This window comes from Amblyraja radiata, chromosome 6 (assembly GCF_010909765.2).
Source record: "Amblyraja radiata isolate CabotCenter1 chromosome 6, sAmbRad1.1.pri, whole genome shotgun sequence".
Lineage (NCBI taxonomy): Eukaryota > Metazoa > Chordata > Chondrichthyes > Rajiformes > Rajidae > Amblyraja > Amblyraja radiata.
The window spans coordinates 48,136,114-48,160,701 of NC_045961.1; the positions used below are offsets into that span (position 1 = coordinate 48,136,114).

General features: G+C 40.6%; 2 protein-coding genes across 5 annotated transcripts in view; one reads left to right on the forward strand and one right to left on the reverse strand.

Annotated features, from left to right (window-relative positions):
* rnf17 (ring finger protein 17) overlaps positions 1–16,377 on the forward strand; it is a 67,175-nt gene extending 50,798 nt beyond the window's left edge. Inside the window, exons 23-30 of the mRNA XM_033023434.1 lie at positions 4,619–4,699; positions 5,773–5,898; positions 7,715–7,777; positions 8,738–8,854; positions 10,915–11,071; positions 13,494–13,629; positions 14,530–14,719; positions 15,436–16,377. Of these exons, the coding sequence (XP_032879325.1) occupies positions 4,619–4,699; positions 5,773–5,898; positions 7,715–7,777; positions 8,738–8,854; positions 10,915–11,071; positions 13,494–13,629; positions 14,530–14,719; positions 15,436–15,531 (966 nt within the window). The 3' untranslated portion in view covers positions 15,532–16,377. The remainder of the gene's footprint in view (positions 1–4,618; positions 4,700–5,772; positions 5,899–7,714; positions 7,778–8,737; positions 8,855–10,914; positions 11,072–13,493; positions 13,630–14,529; positions 14,720–15,435) is intronic.
* A 1,712-nt stretch (positions 16,378–18,089) lies between these two features.
* cenpj (centromere protein J) overlaps positions 18,090–24,588 on the reverse strand; it is a 68,926-nt gene continuing 62,427 nt past the window's right edge. For 3 of the 4 annotated variants that reach the window (XM_033022720.1, XM_033022721.1, XM_033022722.1), the window contains 3 exons: positions 22,850–22,934; positions 20,723–20,843; positions 18,090–18,579 (listed from right to left, as the gene is read on the reverse strand). In XM_033022720.1, the coding sequence (XP_032878611.1) occupies positions 18,384–18,579; positions 20,723–20,843; positions 22,850–22,934 (402 nt within the window). In that variant the 3' untranslated portion in view covers positions 18,090–18,383. The remainder of the gene's footprint in view (positions 18,580–20,722; positions 20,844–22,849; positions 22,935–24,588) is intronic. The other variant, XM_033022718.1, reaches the window with a different exon arrangement.

Genomic DNA, 24,588 nt, shown 5'->3' on the forward strand with positions numbered 1-24,588 from the left:
TAACACTGAAGTGCTCAGTGCGTATGGGTGATTTAATAAAAGTTAATAAAATTCATAAGGGGCATAGATAAGGTTGATGTTCTTTTTCCAAGGATAGGGGAGTCTAACACTAGAGTGCTTAAGTTTAAGGTTATAGGGGAAAGATTTAAAAGGGACTTGAGGGGCAAGTATTACCACAAAGGGTGGTGGGTTTATGGAACTAGTTGCCAGACGAGGTGGTAAGGCAGGTATAATCACAGCATTTTAAAAAGCATTTGGACAGATACATGGATGGGAAAGGAATAGGGGGATACACACTAAATGCAAGAAAATGGGATTAGCTTGATTATACATTTAGATGACCATGTAAAGCCAACGGACCTGTTTCTGTGCTGTACACTGTAACATTATTTTGCATTTGGGAACGGTGCTTGCCATTCACTTGCCAACAAATTTTTTGCGAACTTGCTAAAACTCCAAAAGCACATAATCTGCAAGGCCTTTTGGAGGATCTATGTTGTCCATGAGCAGGATGTGGAACACCAAATCCCTTTTGACTAATTCGTATTGAAGAGATCTTTCTGAAGTGTGCTAAACCAGGAACAACAGACGAGATAGCATACACTAAATAACATACACATTCAAAATCAAGTTGGAGGGAAGTAGTGATTATTTTCTGCTTTCAGTTACCATCTTCCAAAGACAAACTATTTGAAAAGAGGAAAAATATAAATAAAAAACAGAAGTGAAAAGCACACTTTTGTAGATACTAGACTAAGTGGGACCCGTTGGGTCTCAGTCACACGGGAGACCTGGCCCCTAACGCAACCTATTCCCCAACTTAATATTTTACCACTAACCCGTTCCCCCAACACAACCGATTCCCCAATGCAATATTCCACCACTCACCCATAGCCCCTAACTGCACAGATGCGGCGGACGGCCACGGCAAGTGGAAAAAGGATTTATTAAAGCTTAAAATGGGAATAACTCTTTAAATATAACAACAATTTAAACGTAAAAGATGAGATTTATTCAGTCCATTCTTTCTTGTTGCGTCTCATGTGTGTTCTGCAGCCGGGGGAGGGGGACGGCTTCAGGCGGGAGCCGGCGGGAGCATCCTGTAGCCGGGGATGGGGACAGCTTCAGGCGAGGGCCAGTGGGGAGCGTTCTGTAGCCTAGGGAGGGGGACGGGTTTAAGCGGGGTCTGGTGGGGAAGTGTCCTACTGCTGGGAACGGGGACGGGTTAGTATGGACATTGTGGGTCAAATGGATTCTTGAGGTGGCAGCTCAGTCACTCAAGCCTGATGTGCTGGCAGCTCACTCACGGCTGGTGGGCTGGCAGTTGACATGGCTATTCCTTGAAATTCCGTTTCAAGCAGGGTGCAAGGCCACCAAATTCAAATGCAATTTCCTACCATTTCAAGTAGGGTGCAGGGCCACCAAATTCAAATGCAGTTTCATACCATTTCATGCAGGGTGCAAGGCCACCAAATTCAAATGCAGTTCCATACCATTTCATGCAGGGTGCAAGGCCACCACATTCAAACGCAGTTCCATACCATTTCATGCAGGGTGCAAGGCCACCAAATTCAAATGCATTCATACTACTTCAAGCAGGGTGCAAGGCCACCAAATTCAAGTGCAATTTCATACCACTTCAAGCAGGGTGCAAGACCACCAAATTCAAGTGCAGCTTCATAACATTTCAAGCAGGGTGCCAGGCCACCAAATTCAAATGCAGTTTCATACCATTTCATGCAGGGTGCAAGGCCACCAAATTCAAATGCAGTTTCATACCATTTCAAGCAGGGTGAAACCACCATAAAACCACAAAACACCACATAAACACCACACTCACAGTTCAGTAGAATTTCAGTGTGTTCAGTTGATTCACAGCTCAGATAGTTGTGACCTCTCCATCTTGCAGAGACTGTGCCACACCCACACTTTTATAATCCCTCTCCCTCCCACCGGAAGGGGTGTGGCCTTCATGGCGTGATTGACAGGAGAAATATTCTCAACATTTTTAAACACTAATAACACATTTATTTTTAGAGTTTAGACTTTTAATCATTTGCTGTGCTTTATTTCAAAACAACCACATTTTCATTTTCAGACCACATTAGGGGCACTCAAGGTCAGTAAAACCACATTCACAGTTTAGTAGACATGTGTTCAGTGTTATTCGCAGCTCAGACTGAGGGACATGACCCTCTCGCTCCCCCGTCTTGCAGAGACTGACTGAGGCACTCAACACTTCCGGGTTTTATAGTCCCTCCGGAAGCAGCGTAGTCTTCAGGAGAGAGAATCTCAACATTTTTTAAACACTAATAACTCTTTTATATTCCATCGATGGGAAAAATCCTCTTACCCTACACAGCGAAAGGGTACTCTGAGTAAGATGGCCAAAAATCACAGCCGTAAGTGGCAGCGTTTTTTCTAAAATCAATATACAGAACAACAGGAAGTGGTCAAGATCAGACTTTAAGTAATATAGACAAGCCCAGCAGCTCCATTCTCTCAGCATATGACAGTCCCGCCATCCCGGGAATTAATGTTGTAAACTTACGCTGCACTCCATTAATGGCAAGAATGTCCTTCCTCAAATTAGGGGACCAAAACTACACACAATACTCCAGGTGTGGTCTCACTAGGGCCCTGTACAACTGCAGAAGGACCTCTTTGCTCCTCTACTCAACTCCTCTTGTTATGAAGGCCAACATGCCATTCACTTTCTTCACTGCCTGCTGTACCTGCATGCTTACTTTCATTGACTGATGAACAAGGACCCCCAGATCCCATTGTACTAACACCTTTTCCCAACTTGACACCATTTAGATAATAATCTTCCTTCCTGTTTTTGCTACCAAAGTGGATAACCTCACATTTATCCACATTAAACTGCACCTGCCATGCATCTGCCCACTCACTCAACCTGTCCAAGTCACCCTGCATTCTCATAGCATCACAGTTCACACTGCCACACAGCTTTGTGTCATCTGCAAATTTGCTAATGTTACTTTGAATCCCTTCATCTAAATCATTGATGTATATTGTAAATAGCTGCGATCCCAGCACCGAGCCTTGCGGTACCCCACAAGTCACTGCCTGCCATTCTGAAAGGGACCCGTTAATCCCTACTCTTTGTTTCCTGTCTACCAACCAATTCTCTATCCATGTCAGCACTCTACCCCCAATACCATGTGCCCTAACATTGCCCACCAATCTCCTATGTGGCACCTTACCAAATGCTTTCTGAAAGTCCAGGTACACTAGATCCACTGGCTTTCCCTTGTCTATTTTCCTAGTTACATCCTCAAAAAAATTCCAGAGTATTAATCAAGCATGATTTCCCCTTCGTAAATCCATGCTGACTCGGACCGATCCTGTTACTGCTATCCAAATGTGCCGCTATTTCATCAGTTATGATTGACTCCAGCACCTTCCCCACCACTGACCTCAGGTTAACTGGTCTATATTCCCTGTTTTCTCTCTCCCTCCTTTCTTAAAAAGTGGGATAACATTAGCTACCCTCCTTTCTCCGACAACGCTCAGGGGGCCCCAAGTCCTTCTGATCGAGGCCTCGTAAGGTTTGTCCTGACTGACAAACCAGATCAATTTTCCAAAATATGGTCTCCTTTCATTGAATTTCTTCAACAACTGTGGAGGAAGGGGTGTCGGGGAGGAGGGTGGGGGAGAGGGGTGTGAGGGGGAGGGGGGTGTGGGCGGGGGGGTGTGGGGGGAGGGGGGCGTGGGTGGGGGGGGTTTGTGGGGTGGTGGTGTGGGGGAGGGGGTCTGGGGGAGGGGGAAGTGGGTGCGTGGGGGAGGGAGTTTGTGTGGGCGGGGTGTGGGGGGAGGGAGGATGTGAGAGGGGGGTGTGGGGGAAGGTTGTGGGCGGGGAGGGGTCTGTGGGGGGGGGTAGGAAAGGAGGGGGGCAGCGAGCGTTGTGGAGTCGGAGAGGGGGGGGTGTGGGGGGGGGCAGTTGTGGTGGGGGGAGAGCTCAGAGAAAAGACGGGGATTGTGGCAGAGAGGGTGGTATCATGGGGGAGGGGGGCAGGACCCAGCGAGGGGGGCCAGAGGGGAAGGGGCTGGAGCTGACTGTGCGAATGGTGACTCACAGCGGGCACTGGTCGCTGGATGTTCACCGCCGGAATCAGAGTCTCTTTCCGATTGGGGACATATCCCGCACCGCCCCGCCCAGGGCTGGACTTCTGGTAAAGACGCGATGCTGCAGGAAGGGGCGGATCGTCCCGCGAAGTGACAGGAGAAAATACCAATGCACGTGGCGCTGAACGGCAGGAGAGGAGATCAATCTGCGCATGCGTGGTTTTTAAGATTTTTTAAACCTCGCTAACGTTTACATTAGACCACCGATCGGAACGAAACTTGGTGCAATCGCAGCGCAGGAGAATGGTGAGTAAGCTGGCGAACAATCGTAGCGCTATCGCGTATCGTTTTTGCGTAAATAGAATGGTCACGCAAACCGGAGGATAACAGGATCAGAGCTTTAGTTATGTATAGGTAGATAGATGCACAAAATGATCAAAATAGTTTGAGGAAAACATACATATGTCTTTTTAGAATTATATATAAATGGATAAGACTGCACTGAAAGTTCAATTGTTTCTATTTGCAGGTAGGAAACAAGTGGCAGGAAGATGCTATCGACACTCTGAGAGAATTACTTGTACAGAGAATATTAGAAGTTGAAATCATGGTAATTACGTTGTAGCCATGTCGAGCAGTTTTACACCAACATTCTTATCAAAGCTAAATATGTTTGGTATTAATGTAATTGTTACGTATAATGACATTTTTTTTCAAATCTAAATGGATACAAAGTAAAGTTGAAAATGATAAGAAAACATTTGAGATATTAATATTATCGATATTATTTCCATCAAATGAAAGACATAGCTCTACATTAAACAATGTATGTACTCTTATGGTAAGAGTTTTTACAGGATTTCTGGTGTGACATTGGTATTTGCACTTGACTTGCACTTACATTTAAATTATATTTTTGTATTTTTTTCAAAAGTGCTGGAGTAACACAGCAGGTCAGGCAGCATCTGTCGAGAACATGGATAGGTGACGTTTCGGGTTGGGACACTTCTTCAAATCTGAAACGTCATCCATCCAAGTTCTCCAAAGAGGCTGTCTGACCCGCTGAGTTACTCCAGGATTTTGTGTCTTTCTTTTGCAAACCAGCATGTGCAATTTCTTATATCTTCTCTATATTTTTGTAAAGTTGGACTGCGCTCGACTCAGAAGTGCAGCTACATGGGTTTCAGGTAGCACTCAAAAACTTACTTGAAGTTTCTAAGCCTTCAGTGTTATTGGATTTTGTGGTGAGGGCAAATGATCAGATTCCCTTGAATTGTATCTCATAAATCTACTTAAAAACATTTGGCTCCAATTGGGTCACTTCATATGCATAAAACAAACATTTTAAAAGAACAATTAAAAAAAACATTTTCTATTAGATTTAATTTGAGCAAGATGTTTATAAGGGAGATGAGGCAACAGTGGACATTAATTTAACAGATTTGCTCTTTCATTTGTGTGTTTTATTTCTTTTAAATAACAAGACAAAGGAAAGGAGGAAACCGAGCATCCTAAGATAGATCAGTTTCCGGAGACTGTGGTGCAGAAATTGTAGTTACTGGAATGTGTCAAAAAGTGGTGGAGCATGTTCATCAGAACTGCATAGGTTCAGAGAGAGGTGTCATGATGATAGATTGCATTAATGTTGGTTCTTTATTCTCTTGTTCAAAAATTGTATTCTAGGTGCCGTCAGAAATTTGCCCACCAGCATTATTAGTTGATCTTCGCTTAGATGGAATGTCTGTTTCCTGCTTTATGATTCATCACAATCATGCTGTTCAAACTATAAAAGCTGCTTTAACATTGAAGGTAAAACTACAAATATAACCAAATCTCATCAGATTTCCAAAATTGCATTCCAAAATTCTGAAGTTCCTCAACTTTCCAGTTCCGGTGGTGCTGCGAGTCGGCTGCAGCGGGTTTGTTGTTTCGACTTTTTTTGTTTTTTTTAGTATGTCCGAAAGTATGTTTTAGTGTTTCTCAGTATGTCTTGTGTGGGGTTGATGGGGGGGGGGGGAATAGGGGGAAACCGTTTTTCAGGCACCTACCTCGACGGAGATGCGACTTTCTTCCTTGTCGCTTCTTCGCCCCCCCCTCCTCGCGGCCTTACAGCTGGTTTGGTGCGCCCTTTCCCGGAGTCGGGCCCAGAGCTTCAGCGGCGCAGTGGGGACTTCAACAGCGTTCCGACCAGAGGGCTTGGAAATCTGTCCGTCCGTAGCGGCGACTGCGGAGGGTCAGGGTCCCGAACACAGGTGAACAAGGGAGGAGGAGGAGGAGGAGGACTGTCTGAACTGTATTGCCTTCCATCACAGTGAAGAATGCTGTGGTGGATGTCTGTGTTGAATTATGTTGTGTATTATGTCTTTTTTTAATTGTAACGCTGCATGGTAAATTACATTTTACTGCACCTAATGGTGTATGTGACAAATACATTTGAAACTTTAAACCGTTGAACTTTATCAGCAAGTTCTTTTTGGCTATCATCTATGTTTGCCGACCAATAATTATCATTTTTCCTGCCAAAATTGAAGTAATAAACATTTCACTTTGAACTTTTACATAAAAATTGAATGTCGTTCTGTTCCTGCCATCTATCTATTACTCATAAGGCCTCTTACTTAAGCAGGAATAAGGAAAGCAGAAAGGGCAAGAACTGTAATAGGAACAAAATATTGGGATTATTTGGTCAAACTGTATTTGTGGGGAGGAAAACTCTTTTCATGCAAATTGGTCTTTATAAACTATAATCTTTGTTATCTAATATATCAAATCAATTCATTAATCGTGAATAGGATGGTGTGCATTTTCAACAAAAATATGCCGTGTGTGTGTCTAAAGTTGACATTTAACAGATGTAAAAACCTTCTTCTGAAGTGGGAGAGTCTCGAACCAGAGGCCATAACCTCAGAATTAAAGGACATTCCTTTAGGAATGAGATGAGTAATTTGTTTAATCAGAGGTTGGTGAATCAGTGGAATTCATTGCGACAGAAGGCTGTGGAGGCCAAGTTAATGGATATTCTTAAGGCAAAGATAGATTCTGGTTTAAAACGGGTGTCAGGGGTAATGGGGAGAATGCAGGAGAATGGGATTAGGAAGGAGAGATAGATCAGCCATGATATGGCGAAGCAGACTTGATTGGCCGAATGGCCTATTTCTGCTCCTAATACTTTTGAATTTATGAAACTACCTCTCCTGAGGTGTGAATCTTCTCCTGTACATTCCTGTAACTAATATCTTGTGCACTTTATAAAATTAAAATCACGAGACATTAGATTGGTAATAACGAGAAGAGCAATGAGTTGTCTCCAGAAGCTTCTTAATGCTACTTTTTGCAAATGTTTCGAATATCTAAATCTGAAGTTTGCAGTTTGCAATCTAGAATTGCAGCCAGAAGAGGAAGAATATCAGTGCCAGCAGAAAAAATGAAATCTCATTTATAGAGATCTGCCCATTCCTAGGTACTGTCATTGGCTATCAGCCAGGAACTGTTATTTGGAGCCTTAATTTGATTTTTACTATTGTGTATCATCTGTTTAAGCTGACAACAAAAATAAAATACTTGGTTATTTTATAAACGTTTTATAATGTAGCACACTGGATAGTGATTTTTTTTTCTTCTGCAGAAAGATTCACTTGGTTTAAATGAAGAAAATATACCTGAAGAAAACTGGGATTTGACATTTGAAGTAAGATGTTACTGAACACGAATAAAATTTTGAGCTCTTGTGAATATGTCCCTTGTTGTTGCTTTTCAGTTGCTACCAAAAGTTAATCGAAGGTTAATTTTAGTATTAGTCGTGAACTTCTGCAAGAACGGTCATTTTTTATACTTTGATTAGACTACATGTTGGAGTAGAGGTGAAGCCCATTATTTAAGCCCCCAGCCCTGATTTCCACAGAGAGAGAGAGGTCTTGATGGCAATTATAGGACCTGCCATATCAGCACATGTAAATTTTGATTTTCACTTTGCAGATACAACCTAAACACTTGAGTAATTTCAGTAATATTTTTTATTTATCGGAAATATTGTAGATTATTTAGAACTATTTATTGCCATAATATACAATAATTCTGCAACAGTATGAATAGGAGGATATTAGAGGGAAAACAAGGTGGACGTTTTAAATTTAGTTTTTAGTTTTAGAGATACAGCATGGAAACAGGTCCTTCGGCTTACCTAATCCACGCCGACCAGCGATCACTCATACACTCGTTCTATCCTATACACAAAGGACTATTTACAGAAGCCAATTAAACCTACAAACCTGTACTTCTTTGGAGTGTGGGAAGAAACTGGAGAAATCCCATGCAGTCACAAGGTTAACAGGCCAACTCCGAACAGACGGCACCTGTAGTCACAATCGAACCTGGGTCTCTGGCGCTGTGAGGCAGCATCTCTACTGCTGTGCCAGTGTGCCGCCCTAAATCTAGAAGTTGAAATCTTCCTGTCAGACACTCATATTGAGATGAACAATAAGTGAAGTCTTTTTAGGTTGCTTTCTAGTTTAAAACTGACCATTGAACTCTAATAAATGCATTAATCTTCCACAAAAGCAAGGCGATTATGTCAAGTAAATGCTGAGTGTAATAGGAGCCTGGTGGGAAGAAATGAATACTCTAATGTGTTGGAAATCTGTATTTACAGAGCTTACTATCTTCACAGTTTGAAATGGTCATGTTACCAGAGTATGATTATCCACTGTTGCCTATGCCGGGAAAGGCTTTCCCAGTAACTGTAAAGCACCTAGAAACTCCCAATCAGGTTTGTAAGCAGCCTTCTGGAGGCAGATTTCAGATAGATTTTGTTTATGAAATATTATTTCAATGAAATTAATGTATCGTTATATTGATGTACTTTTACGTTGGATCAGTTTCTTAAATTGTGATTCCTTGCCTCCACAAACTAAATATGAATTGTACAGATTAAAACTTGTTACATAAATTTACCAGCTTAGAAAGCACAAGCACTGATTTATTTTAGAAATGACCAGGTTTAATACTTCTTAATTAATCTATTATTTCCCCCTTGTCTTTCTCCTTGTCTGGAAGATGTATGGGAACACAACTTCATAGGAGCTGTGTTGATTTTTGTAATCCACATTTCCAGCTGGCTGCATGCAGGGATGTAAGAGTATTGCTTTCCCATGTATGTAGAGCTAGAACAGGATGGCTGTTGAACTGTTCTTCTGGTCTCTGAGATGATATCAAGGGCTCCAATAATTCTGCATGTTATCTCTAGATGAATGTTGCCAAAATAATTAATTTTCACTTTTTGTAACACTTGCTTCCCTGATGAAGATTAATTGGACTTTGTATTTTTAAAGTTTTCATGATAATTGCTGATTGGAATTATTAGAAGTGCCCTCACAAAAAGCCTTTCTGATTTCCTCTTTGGTTTGACCATTGCTAATCTCATTCCAAGTTTTTCATTTGCCTCCTTCCAACCACCCATCCCATTTCTCTATTCATTATTGTAATTTGAGAAAATATTGTGGGATCCTTGTCATAAAAGTTGACAACTTCATCTGGTAGCCCAAACTCAATGTTGAATTTGAACGTAATAAACCTACATCCCTGCATGTAGCCTGCAAAAATGCAGTGTACAGTATCAGCATAGCTAGCTCCTTTCTGTTTTGCCGTTTCTTGATCCTTTCATTCCCTCTTACAAGCCCTGTTTTATTTTCAATAGCTCTTTTTCTTTCAATATCCTTGCGCTGTCATCCACCTGCCAACCTTCAGCAAGATGGTCTACTCAAACCCCATGTCCTGCTCCATAAATCTGACAGTGAATATTTTATTTTTCAAAAATCTGACCTAACAGCATTTTCTCTACATCAGCAAGACCAAACTTAGACTAGGTGATCGTTTTGCCGAACGCATGCACTCGTTCCACCAAGGCCTGCTGGAGCTCCCAGTTACTAGACATTTTATACTCTCCTTCCCCCTTCCCATTCTGACTTTTCTGTACCCTGCCTCCTTTACTGTCAAAGTGAGGCCATACACATAGTGGAAGAATGGTACCTTGTGTTCGGCTTGGACAGCCTGCAACCCAACAGCATGAACATTGAATTCTCCAATTTCAACATTACCCTTCCCCCATGCACGCACACCTTTCTCCCACTATCCTTGTAGTTCTGTCCCTTTCCACTCCTAGCGCTCATCTCCACCCGCTCCCCATTGTGAGTTCCCCATCTCCATCTCCATCACATTTCACACATATCCGTCCTTTCAGTTTTACATTTTACTGTTCTTTGTTAACCTGGCACCCCTTTGTCTCCATTTCAACTTTCCATCTTTGCTAGTCACTCCACCTATTTGCCAATCACTCATTCACACCTGCATCCACCTAACAGATGCCAGTTTCTAGCCGGACTACCTTTCTCTACCAGCTTTCTCCCCCTCCATTAATCTGACGAAGAGTCCTGATTTAAGATTTGTCGTCTTCAACTGTCGCAGCCACAGTTTTAGTGTTTTACTGTAAGATCTGGAATTATCTTCCAAAACACTCCACGCCACCACCTTTTCTCTAAAATTTACCTTGTCACCAGCGAAGGTGCTAACTGGGCTTTGTCAAATCAATTCAAAACCTTATTTAAATAGTGATTTAGCAAAGCAATTTATTATCATTATTATTAATTGAACAGAAAACCGTGTCAACATGTAAGAATATCATGGTGTGCTGGTTTGAAGATAAGAGAATATAAAGGATAGAGGAACAAAGCTGGTATTTGGGACATTACTCGCCTGGAGTTTAAACTCCACTTAACCGTTTGCGATGAATGGCATGATTCTGTGTGCTAATCCTATGCAATTTATTTTAAGGTGTATATCTCCCTTGGTACAAGGAAAAATGTTGGATCCGACAGTGATACCGATGATAGTGGCATAAGCTATGAGTCTGAAGATGATCTTGAGCAATCTCTGAGGGAGCTTAATCCAAATGCAGAAGCTCTTCCTTTACTTACAGATTTCAGATCTGGTATAGACAACTAGATTTATTTCATTTGGTTCTCTGATAAAGTATAACTTCAATAGCTCACTCAAATCTATAAAACTATTAAACATAACATTTTAATAACAATCCTTATAATGTGCCATATAGGAACTGCTTGATTTTGAAACATTTGAGTTAAAAAAAATTGCAATACTGCCATTAAATCTTTGGAGTATTTTGACCTACAAAATGTTTTTGTCATAAGCGATAGCATATCACGCTCCACCAATAACAATATCTGCATTTTCCTCAGTTTTCTCAAAAACAAAATTTTGCTTCACAAAATGTTTTCCATGAAAATAATTAATCGACAAATGGCTGTAAATGAATTCCAACAAATTTGTGTTAATGTGAACATTAACTTTAGTCCCATAACATTAAGGTCTCCAATGCCCTTACAAAGCAAGCAGATTTTATTTTATTCCTGCACATATTCCCAATCATAGTCGAACTGATAATTTGCAATTTGTTTCTGTATACTCTATCTGCTTAAACAGACGAACTAAAGACTGCAATAAACAAATGCTTACCATGTAAAATGTGTTTAAATCAAATGTTCACTGCTCAAAGAGTTGCAAGTAAACTTGAATCAAATCAGAATATAGAAAATCAGTGCAGGGAAAGTCCTCAAGAAATTCATTGTATCCTATGAACCATTTCAGGAGGGACTTGATTGACCATGGTTGGCTTGACCATGGGGAAGGAGTGGGCTTTGCAGAGATGGTTGGCCAGGATGTTACAATCCATCTGTCATCTTTTAATTTTTCTTTCTTCTAATTATGCTGCATTGCAGTTCTAGAGGTTGGGAAGAATTGCCCATTAGAAGTTTAGGTTGGTGATGGCAAAGCCATAGACATTCTTTATATGGACCTTTGATAGACATTTGACAAGGCTCGACATGATAGGCTGCTCTTGAAATCTGGGGAGAACTATCTAACTGGATAGAGAATTGGCTTCATGGAAGGAAGCAGAGAGTGATGGTGGAAGGATGTTTTTCAAAATGGAGACCTGTGACTTGTGGTGCACCTCGGGGATCGGTGTTGGGCCCATTGCTGTTTGTGTTTTATACCAAAGATTTGGATGAGAATGTACAAGGCATGACTAGTAAGATTTCAGACGACACTAATGTGGGTGGTATTGTAGATAGTGAAGATGATTATCAAATATTACAGCAGAATCTTGATCTGCTGGACAAATGGGCTGAGGAATGATTAATGGAGCCTGATGCAGGTAAGTGCAAAGTGTTGCATTTTAGGAAGTCAAACCAGGTCAGGACCTTTTCTCGTTTCCCTTATCCCTAAACAGTCTGAAGAAGGGTCTCAACCCGAAACATCACCCATTCTTTCTCGCCAGAGATGCTGCCTGTCCCACTGAGTTCAGCATTTTGTGTCTTATCTTCCCTTCAAAGTGAATGGCAGGGCCCTGGAGTGTTGTAGAGCAGAGAGACCTAGGAGTGTGATTATATAGTTCCCTGAAAGTGGCGTGCAGGGTGGTCAAGAGGGCTTTCAGTAGATTGGCCTTCATCAGTCAGGGCATTGAGTATAGAAGTTGGTATGTTGTTTTACAGTTGTACAAGATGTCGGTGAGGCCACATTTTGGAGTATTGTGGCTTGTTTTGGTCACCCTCCAATAGGAAAGATGTTGTTAAGCTGGAAAGTGTGCAGAAGATTTACGACAATGTTGCTGGGACTTGAGGGCCTGAGCTATAAGAGGTTGGACAAGCTAGGACATTATTCCATGGAGCACAGGAGGATGAGCGGTGATGTTATAACGGTGAGATATATCATGAGGGGAATAGATAGGGTGAAGGTGTAAAGATCATGAGGGGTATAGATAGGGTGAATGCACAGTATTTTACCGAGAGTACGGGAATCAAGAACCAGAGGACATAAGTTCAAGATGAGAATAGAAAGATTTAATGGGAACCTATGGGACAACTTTTTCACACAGATGGTGGTGGGTATATTGAACAAGCTGCCAGATAAGGTTACTGAGGCAGGTACTACAACAACAGTTAAAAGATATTTGGACCGCTATATGGATAGAAAAGGTTCAGAGAAATATTGGAAAAACACGGGCAGGTGGACTAGTGTAGATGGGGCATCTTTGTAGGCATGGACAAGTTGGACCAACGAGCCAGTTTCTATGCGGAATGACTGACTCCAACTCACTTTTACAGACTATTAGAAAACTGTACTACCCAAACCCAAAATTAAGTACAGTACTAATGTTTTTACAAGATCAAAATAATCATCTGCACTGATTTTGTACTTGGGCTGACATGTTTATTCATATATCATATTCATATAATTGATTACTTTATAGCAGTAAAGGGTTAGGTTTTGTTTTGCCGACTGTTTTTGTTAAATCTGCTTATTAGTTTGAAACGTTGAAATTTTCTTTACAGAAATGCCTTGCCTTGTTGAATATAGCGATGGGCGATGGTACAGAGCAAAAGTACTATCACTGGATAAACTTCATCCATTGACGATTCTTGTACAGCATGTTGATTTTGGCTCCACTGCATTGCTTCCACATACGAGGTAACTAACCCGAAAAGATCTTTTAAGATTTGGTGTGTGAATATATGTTCTTGTTGCAATGAAATACTCTTAATCAGTGCTACTAATAGTCTACCTTATCCAATTAAAGATTTGTTTTACAATTAGATGAGTTCTTTCAGAGATATTTGAAATGGGCCATGGCCACTTTTTAAGAGTTTTTCAGAGAAACTAAAATATAATCTGGCATCTTTGCTAATTATGTAGATCTTTTCAAAGATGTTTCAATAAAAATCCAGAACACTTGCTTGCATGTAAGTTGCTTTCTCTCTTCCCAACATCCTCACACCTACTGTACAGAAGGTAAAGTACATATTAAATCCAATATAGTTATAAAAAGTTATTAAAAGTAGTGCAGGGAGACATTTGTCACTACAGAACCTTGTATGCTTCCCTGTCCTCCACTTGGAATTTTTTACAATAAGAATTTCTATCTTAAGCATTAAATTTGTTTGTAGTACGAAGGCATGTATTGCTCTCTTGACAAAACAATGATTGATGGATGATATGTCATTGAGCTTATTGAAATTGTGTACTGTCATTTCAAGGAAGACAGTTCATAGTAGAGGTGCAGACAAATATTTCAAAAATAGGTCCTCAGGAATTTCTGCTGCATGAAGAGAAAGTAAGCATTATGTGAGGTCTTTGAAATCCCTTGCAAGCTAAAGGGTTTGCTGGAAACCAGAACTAAGGTAATGACAGACAATAATTGTAAGCCCTGGCTCGAGAATCCTTCTTGCTGTGATTCCTAGTCAAGCACTTCCTCCACGACCAACTTCATGGTCTCTGTCAGGTTTGCAAGACAGGAAGACTTCAATTGCCATTTTTGGTATTGTGCATAAGCAATAAATATAATGTCTGATCTAATTTCTTAAATGCCAGGCTTCGACAGATCCCTGCACAGTTGGTGCAGTATCCAGCACGAGCCATCAAAGTCAAGCTTGCAGGTTTTAAACCACCAGCTTTAATGAATGAAATGGACCGACTTGCTTACAGCCCGGAGTGGCCCATGGAAGCTCTATGGACTATGATTGACATTGTACAAGAGAATCAACTTACAGCATTCTTGGTTGTAAGTATTTTCTATAAAATATAGAATGTGCACTACAATTCTTCAATCAGTTTCTTTCTGCTTACAATAGTTAAACTGTCAAGATAAGCTTGCATGTTATATTTTGGCAGGGAGAACATTGATTTATTTGAAGGATAAGCAGAACAATATACGTGTTAAATGGAGGCAAGCTGCTTAGTGAAACTTTAAAATTAGTAACCAAAGATTGAAGTGAAATAAAGAACTAGAAGAGAAATTTAATGTTAAAATATCCCTTAGTGATATTGTTCCCATATTTAAATGATATACTATTATTACCACAGTAGTAAATATTAGAATTCATAATTTAAGATAAATCTCATTTCAAAAAGATCTCCAGTGCTTTGGCAACTCAAAATATGCAAAAAAACTTCCTAAAATAAACAGAAATGTGCATGGTGTATCAGGCAATGCAAATAACTGGAGATACAAAGAACTGCAATGCTAGAATCCTGAACAAATTGCTGCAGTAACTTGGCAGGTCAGGCAGCATCCGTGGAAGAAATAGATAGACTGATGCTGCCTGACTTACATAGTTCATCTAATTTGTATTTAGTGTTTTTTTTTACAATATATAAATGATTTTCAATGTTATCCATAACTCTTATAAAAGTACAGTAGCAGTTTTAACATTGTCCAGTCTTCACTGTTTTATCATTCTTAAGTGACTGATTTTTGACATTTAAAATACTCTTCAGAGTTCACATCCAGAAGTCTCGGTATTCTTGTATGAAGAAGAATCATTGATTCATCTTTCTCTTGTGGAAAAGGGTCTTGCAGATTTGGATATGTGATAGTAAGTTATCAAATATTCTGTTTGCTTTATTTTTACTGTCTTATAGCCATTTCATACCTGGATAATGGATTACTGAATGTTATGGTAGTTGAACAATAGATGAAATGGAGATTTCATCAATAATGCAGTTACATATTGGAATTCAGGTTGAGTTTCTTTTGAGAAAAAGTGGAAGACTTCGTCAGCATGTTCAGTTTATATAGCACCACCGTTGTAGAATAAAAACCCTTTGTTAACTAGTGGCTACATGTTTCAGCCTGACCCAGTAGATATCTATATTCAAAATACAAAAGGACTACACTCCAGAGACACAATTCTGAAGATTTACGTGAAAATAATTTACTTTGAATCTCTGTAACGAGTACCAACAAGATATTGATCAGATTTGAAACTACTTTCAGTAATCTGCTGTTTGGTTATAGCTGCACATTTTTTGTAACTTAGTTAATTGTACTGTGTTGTTCTTGGTTCAAGCTAAGTTGATGTATCTGAACTTTATTTTCTAATTGAGCGTACTTAGATACGCTAAGATACTTAGCATATCTTCATTTTCCTTTCGGTATTATCAAGATTTTTATGTAAATGAGAAAATTGCTTTTTAATTTCAGTTCATTGTAATTTGACTAAAAAAAATCTTTCACTGAGTACTCTGTAAATTTGTTTAATATTGTTACAATACAATACCATTTTGCTCTACTACAAATTATAATATAAATAATGTACTACTGAAAGGCTGCAGTTAATGATTTTTTTTTAAACATTTATTGATGTTTTTCAGACTGATACCAAAGTTGATATTTTCAATAAAAGTGTTTCTGAAGTGTTTCAGCAGCATATTACCTTGTCCTGGTTGATTGTCTCAAAATTCAGTGGTATTACTAAACATTGGCAAAATGATTTATTTGAAAAAAACATTGCAGCCGATGGTATTTCTACACTAAACAAATTTTACTGGAATGATGAACAGGTTTTTCTGGTCAGTTCCAAGCTGGCATCAGTATTTTAAGTTGTGGAAGATAGAGGATTCTCCGTGTCCTTGGAACTACAGAACAGGCCCATTTGACCATCCAAAATACTTAAATGTCACCATGGTATCTGCCTCCACATCACCTCTGTGTTTAAAAAAAAAAAAGTGCCCTCGACATCTTTAAACTTTTTTCTCTCACCTATGACCTCTAGTATTTGATTTTTCCAGCCTGGGGGGGGGGGGAAGATTGTCTCCCCTGAACTGCATGCAATACGCCAAATGTGACCTATCTACTTGTTGCCACTTTCAGGGAGTTGTGGACTTGGACCTCAAAATCCCATTGTTGTTAAGGGTCTTCCCATTAAATGTATATTTTCCCCTTACATTCAACCTCCCAAGTGCAACACCATCTGCCATTTATTTGCCTTTTTCTGTAGCTGATCTATATCCTGCTGTATACTTTGACCACCTTCCTCACAATTTGTGACCCCCAGCAAACTTGGTGTCATCTGCAAATTTACTGAACAACATATCTTTATTTACGTCCAACTCAATTTAGCTGAACGTCATCCACTGAGAAAGTCAATTTATGGCAAACTGCCAAAATGTTGAACCTTGCATGCCAAAGATAAAAATGAAACTATAATTAAAGTTAGTTTTAAAACAAAATCTCAATGAACATCATTTGAGACTTGAGAATAACATGCAAGGAAAATTATTTTATAACCATGCATCAGGTTTGCTTTTACTGTAATCCAAATCACTCAACTACTCCTTTCCAGTAAGCAACGAATACCTCATGCCCGGCAGACAATTTTCTGGCTAGTTTGTACTCAAAGTTATAGTTTTATCCAAGTTAAATCCCAAGTATATGCACCTACTTCCTCACAACACGTACCTGAACTGAATTCACTGGGTGGGGCAAATTGCTAACATCAATTTCAACAATTTAGATGAAAATCCAGATGGTTTGGCAAGGTAATGTTAAACCATAGAATTTGCAGCATTGTGTAACAATCATATGAATGTAGAATGAAGGCACAGATTAAGATATCAGAAGCTTTTCATTAGTTTGGTTTTCTGTACAAACACAATCAAATATTTGTTATCTAGTGACAGGAAAAGTATAGGGAGTGTTTTTTAAACAAGCTCTGATGAAAACAAGTTATGCTCACTGACAAACATTGGCGTTTAAAGCAGGGAGAAACTTCTCTTCAAAATAAATTGTAAATATTTTGCACTGATCTGATAAAACAAAGAATCTTGAATTGCACTGAAATGGGACAGAAGCTAATGTGAAAAGGTAATCTGCCAAAGTTTAAACATTTAGCAAGATATAAGTTCCTAAGTCACAAAAATTGCAGATCTTTGCATAGTTAATACTATCCTAAGCACATTGGTGGAACTCTTCCAGAGGCCAATGCAGTTCAGAATCATTCCACTTTAACTGGTGCATCATGCAAATCAGCAGCCATTTTCAGAGCTGCAGCCTGCAATTAACCCACAATTTATGGGGAAATTAAATTAAGATCATCCCACAGGTTTAAATTATGGCTCTAGTGGTTTAGTAATACACAATTATTGTGGGATTAAAATTGTAGGGACTTTTAATAAAAAATGAACTTGTTACAGCAACATTGTTTGGTAATATCATGAATGTGCTTCAAAGGAGACTGCAGACTCGTTACTTGGTTCACTTTCATGTAGTTTTACCTTAATTCCATAATTAACATATAAATAATTCAGTACATTTATTATAAACATTTAAAGAAGCACATGGTTAACATTTTAATACAAATATTTGCATGAAAAATACAAGCATGAAATCTTTACAATTGTATTTTTTTTAATGTCAAAGAATGTTGAGTACATTAAAAAAAACATCAATGAGGTTTACTGTCCATGATTACATTGCCTTCCTTGTCTTTTATTCGTACTCTTCCTGAGCTGTACTTTGTTTCTTGCTGGCCATTTAGATAAACGGTTTTAACAGTTCCATCAGGATATTCTCGTCTTTTGTAGTTTGGTGTGTGTATTTCCCTTTGCCCATTATTAAATTCAATAATCTTGTTACCGTCACTGCAAAAAAAAAAAAGGACAAATGTGGTTTTAAATAACACTAGACCAAGTGTCCCGTTGAGTCCCATCCCCTCAACGTGCGGTTGCGGGCGGCCCACACACTAACCACCCCATGATATTAATATAATTAGTATTAATATTTAATTAAAAGAGAAGGAACTGCAGTTGCTGGTTTACCAAAAAAGACACAGTGTGTTGCAACTCAGTGGGTCAGACAGCATCTCTGGAAGATGTGGATAAGTGACATTTTGGATCAAGACCCTTCTTCAGATTTATTTAGTCAGTTAGATTTAAATCCCATAGATGCCTTAGAGGCATTTGAACGCCTCTCTCTGGTTCCCTGCACTATCAAGCACATGGTTTACTGATCAGGAACAATGACCTGTGGAGTAAATTTGGAAATGTTGAGGTAAATTAGTGGCTTTGGCACAAAGTGACCATGGGGCACTTGGAATCCTCAGCGTCAAGGGTGGATGGTGCTGCAAGGTTTGTAGTATAAGAGATCAGTATCCCATCTGCTTGCTTCCATTCACATTCTGGTCTATGGTTCTCTTCAAACTGCTTTTCCATTGTTTGTTTTATAATCATGACAATAATCCAAATTGAAGTCTGCAGACTGTTCATCTAAATATATTAAACCTGGGAGCTTTGTCTAACAGCAGTCAGGTTCTGGGACCTTTACAAATGTAATGTTGATGTCAATAAATTAACCCCCCTTCCCGTTCCAAAACTGATCTTTTTGCCCGGGCCTGCTCCACTGTTAGTGTGAGGCCAAACGCAAATTGGAGGAACAGCACCTTTTATTTCTCTTGGGCAGCTCACAACCCAGAATTTCAATGTTGATTTATTCCATTTCAAGTAACACTTTCATTAGCACCTTCCCCCCCCCCCCCCCCAATCCCCTGCCCTATCCACTCACGCACAGCCCCCAACTCTGCAGGCATGGCTAGAGAGGGGGTGTGAGATGGAGTGTAGACGTTTGAACAACTCTCCCTACCCCCTCCTCTCCCTGCTCCACTCCCCAGGATTTTATTGCCTCTCCACTACCCTGCCTCACCTCTTCGAGCTGGTCTTAGCGGAGCCAAGCGTGCGGGGCCGAACGGGTCCCAGCGGAGACGAACTGGTCTCAGTGGGACCAAGCGGAGCCGAGTGTGTCCCAGCGGGTTGGAGTGCTGTATTGCCCCTCGTAGGGGGGGTAGCGACGGAGGTAGGGAGGGGATGGAGAGGGAGGTGAGGGGGTAGAGATGGAGAGGGCGAGAGATCCCAGTTGAGCCCAACGGGTTGGAGCACTTGAGATCCCCTCCCGCGCGGAATGTTCCGTCCTGCCTTGCGAGTTGATTGTGAGGACAGTCGGAATTTTTTTCTTCAAAATGAGAGCTTGGAAAACTAATATTTTGAAGCTGTTTTTAAAAGGTTAGTAACGTGAAATATAGGTTGAAATGCGACGGGAAGATATTTATCCGGTCCGCGGATAAAAATGTGAGTAGCGCGTGTGAAAATGGGAAGGATGTGGCCTAGCGTTTAGAAGAAGATATAAATTAAGGAGATTAAAAGAAAGCTGACACAACTCTGGCCCACACAGACACGAGAACGAAGGGAAGAGTTTTAGTATAATATATAGATTTAGAGTGAGTCATCATGGCACATCGGAAGTGATGCCCCAAGAAGCAAATAACCAAAATAATTGATTGAATTGAGAAAATAATCGGATGTTTGAAATTGCCAAATTCTCACTGTAGAGTTCAAATCCTTTTAAGGAGCTGGATAAGATGTTTTTATCCAGGTTATTTTTAGCCTTCTAACTACTGGAAATCAGGTGATTTCAGTTTAAATTGTACTATATGGAGTTGCTGATATCCAACTGAAATATTTAAATCTTTAAAACGAATGCTGTCAACTAACAATTTGGAAGAGAAGATGGGTTTTTAATCTGGTGTACACCAAATTAAGTAATGTCAGTATATGCATCCTTGGTAATGTTCAATAACAATCAAAAGATGGGAGGAATAGAGCATAACAGCCATTATTGGTGCCATAAGATCATGCAGATAGATTGTAATGTAATAGAACTGAACCTACACCTATTTCTACAAATATCAGTTTAACTGAAATCTATGCAGATAGCTTAAGGCAGTTTACTTACAGCTGTACACGTATTATTGTTCCATCGGGAAACACACTCTCCTCGTGACCATCTGCAAACAAGTATTTGATGGTCTGGTCTGGAAACGTGATTTCCTTTCTGCCATCTGGGTAATGCTTCTCTGGAATCAGTAATATAATATCAATACCTGTATTATGCTTTGCAATTCCATCTTTAGATTCACTGATATATTCTTGTTATAATCAATGAAGTTTATTGAAAATGCATTAATATAGTTTTCTACTCTCCAGGAACTCCACTCTTGTACATTGCAATATGCAGTCTGGCCTGTGCCATGCCGATCTGCATCACATTCAGTAGTCTGCTTTTAATTCAGTCTCCAGATGCTCATTCAATAATGGACTTAAGTTCTGCCTAGAATTATTATAATACTAAACTAAATTAAGATTACAATCTTTTAAATTGAAAAGAATCTCCTCTACACTATTCTGTTGAATCCAATAAGATGTTGTGGAGCCAAGTTACCAATATTAGCAATGATTGCAGTAATAATAAACTCAGATAATTTCCTTTAAAGTAGAGAATATGGATTCTCTCACTTTGATTTAAAAAAATCAATGCTTTAGAGCAGGTGTCTCCAAACTATGGCCCGCCACGAGATTTTATCCGGCCCGCAGCAAGCTCTTAACACGTTCCTTACAGTGGGCTATTTAGCGGGTTCTGTGCTAGCGAGATAAAACAGCGCCCCGTCTTTACTTGACTGGCGTAAAAATCTTTTTTTCCCCCTCAGGGACCCGACAGCTCCACAGGTAAGTTTCCTTTTCTGATCCCCCCCCTGGGCCAGGCCACTGCCTCCCTGGGGGGGGGGGGGGATCAAGCATCCTGGAGCCGGGAGAGGAAGAGGCTGAGGATACCTGGCACGGTGTCTCCCCACTCCCGGACCAACGCGGCGCGGCCTCTCCCTCGGCTCCAGGGACGCCCCTCCCCCCACCCGACCCGACATCATTGACGCCCTGCTGGAGAAGATAGTTTGCATCGAGACAGATAGACAAAGTTTATATTTTTTCCTACGGCGTGCAAAAATGTGCCAAATATATAATGTGGCCCTCATACTGAAAAGTTTGAAGTCCCATGCTTTAGAGTACACTGCCTTTCAGCAAACAAATGTATTCAATATGTTATCAGATTCAGACTAGTTTATAGCCATATACACAAGGGTATATATTTCCTTTACATGAAACTTAGGGTAAACACTACACAGTAATGATAGATACAACAAATGCAAAACAGCAGAATGGTGCATAGAATGTAGCGTCATCTAAACAAGCAAAACAAAACTAAATTGCAATAATTGGAATAATTATGTGTCAAGAGTACATGGCAGCACCTCTGGGACAGGGGTATGAAAGAGGTGATAGGTTCAGAAGTCTGGTAGCAGTGGGACAGAAGCAGTCATAAGTCTGGATGTGCAGGCTTTCAAGCTCCTACATCTTCCAGAAGGTGGTAAAAAGGGAAACGCCAGGGTGACAGGCATCCCTGACAGCCTGCCTGTGAACTTGCAGCACTGTGAATGAGGACAGGGATGTGTTCACCCCAGTTTCCTTAGGGCAACAATCAACCCTTACGCCTTGCTAATGTTCAGGGCTAGGTTATTGTTCTAACACTATAACCTAAGATTCCCAATCTCTTTCCTGCACTCTCATTGTTACTGTATATAATCCAGCCAACAACAGTGGTCTGTCATCAGTGAACATCAACGTGGAGCACCAGAATGGAGGAAATGTTATGATCTATTCTAACTGATTGAAGTCTGCTGATCAGGTAGTTCAAATGCTAGTTGCAGGTGGAGATCCCAAGGATAAGATCCAGAAATTTAAAGATGAGCATATTTTGGTATTAATGTTCATAGAACATGAAATTCCTCCAGGATTAAATCAGAATATTATTTCAAGTAATAGGGCATGTTTTGGATGTGAGAAGTGACACATTAAATGTGGAAGTAGAGTTTGTTCCACTTTGATTTTTTGCAAATTTGGGTTCCTATTCAGCTACACTTCTGACCAAATATCCACTCCACCACTATAGCCTGCTCTGCTTTAGATCATCTTCTTCCATTAAAGTATATTGTAATTAAAACTGAATAGGTCAATTAAAAAATTCACTTACCCATCTGATTATTTGGGAATTGCAAAACCTCAAGTCCATCAGGATAAGTTGTGTGTGTTGTCTGTGCATCTGCATAATAGTATATCTGTTTTTTAAAAAAAAGTAAATTATCATGGAAAAATCGAAAAAATATTTGGAAGGATGATTAATAGACAAAAGTACCAGAAAAAATGGTTTGATTTGCTGCAGTTGCTGCACAAATACTACTTAGGTGACAGGAAACTGCCGATACTGGAATCTTGAGCAAAAAAACAAACTGCTGGAGGAACTCAAAGGGTCAGGCAGCATTTGTGGAGGAAAATAGACAGACAACTTCTCAGGTCAGGATTTATTTTCAGACAGGTGAAGGGCATGAGGTAGGTGAAAATGAGCAGACTTTTGCTTAACGAATCTTACACAACATAGAAAGCAAGAATAATAGTGGAGTAAAGTCCAAAGATGACAAAATACATGATGAAAACTTCAGCACATGACCTGAGGCAGCAGATATTCACCTGGTGTTAGAGATGAAAATAAAATTCTTGGGGCAGAAGTTTGTACATTCTAGATTTAATTTTTAATGTAAACTTTTACACATCTGGTATGCAACATGAGATAGGCTGTGTAATAATTTACCAGGATTGGGAATGGTGTTATTGTGATGACTGAAAATAGTGTAAACAAATTATTAAAAGAGAAAAGAGCAAAAGACCAGATATCTACTGGAGGAAAGTACTAGCATGAACTACAATGGCTGAATTGCATGTTCTACTGTTGTTACATTTGCAATTCCAATTGAGCTTTTATGCAATAATTTCTCAGAATTGGTAGTTTGGGCAGCTTTTTTGTCCTTTTAAGAATACCGTTTAAGAATATGTTGGCCATTTGGAAAAAAAATTATACAGCTTGCGGCGGTGGGCGGCGCGACTCTCGTCAGCAGCGGCCTCTGCAGTCCGTCTGCGTTTTTATTATTTTATGTCTATGTTTCTATGTAGTTTTTGTTATTTTTTGTTGAGGTATGTGTGTTGGGGGGTGGGGGTGGGGGTGGGGTGGGAGGGAGGGGGTAACTTTTAAATCTCTCCCTGCACGGGAGACCCGACCTTTTCTTTGTCGGGTCTCCGTTGTCGTTGGGGCTGCAACGAGGAGCGGCCTCCAACAGGAAGACCGGGGGCTCTGGTGCCGACTACTCACCTCACCGTCGCGGAGCTGGCCGAGTCCAGAGCGGGTGGAGCGGTGGTGGAGCGCTGCTGCGGCCCAACCTCCGGAGGTTCGGAGGCTGCAACTGCGGGTCTGGCGGACGGCGGCACCGGGAGCCCGCGGGTCCCTGGAGGGAGACCGCTTTTCAGGGCTCCCGCAACGGCGACTTCTCCCGCCCGAGTTGCGGGGTTGAAGAGCTCCTGGAGCGGGGCCTTGCACCATCGCCCCGCGCGGCTTGGAATGGCCGCGGGACTCTGCGAGCGCACGCCGGGGGCTCTAACATCAAGAACCCGGTGTGCGACCTTGCATCACACGGCGTGGCTTTAATGGCCGCGGGACAATTCGCCATCGCCCGCCGGGGGCTTTGACTTTGACTCTGACATCGGGGGGGAGAGTGCAGTGGAGAGATAAGTTTTTTTGGCCTTCCATCACAGCAATGTGATGGATGTTTATGTAAATTATGTTGTGTCTTGGGTCTATTTGTTTGTAATGTATGGCTGCAGAAACGTCATTTCGTTTGGACCTCAAGGGGTCCAAATGACAAATAAATTGTATCGTATCGT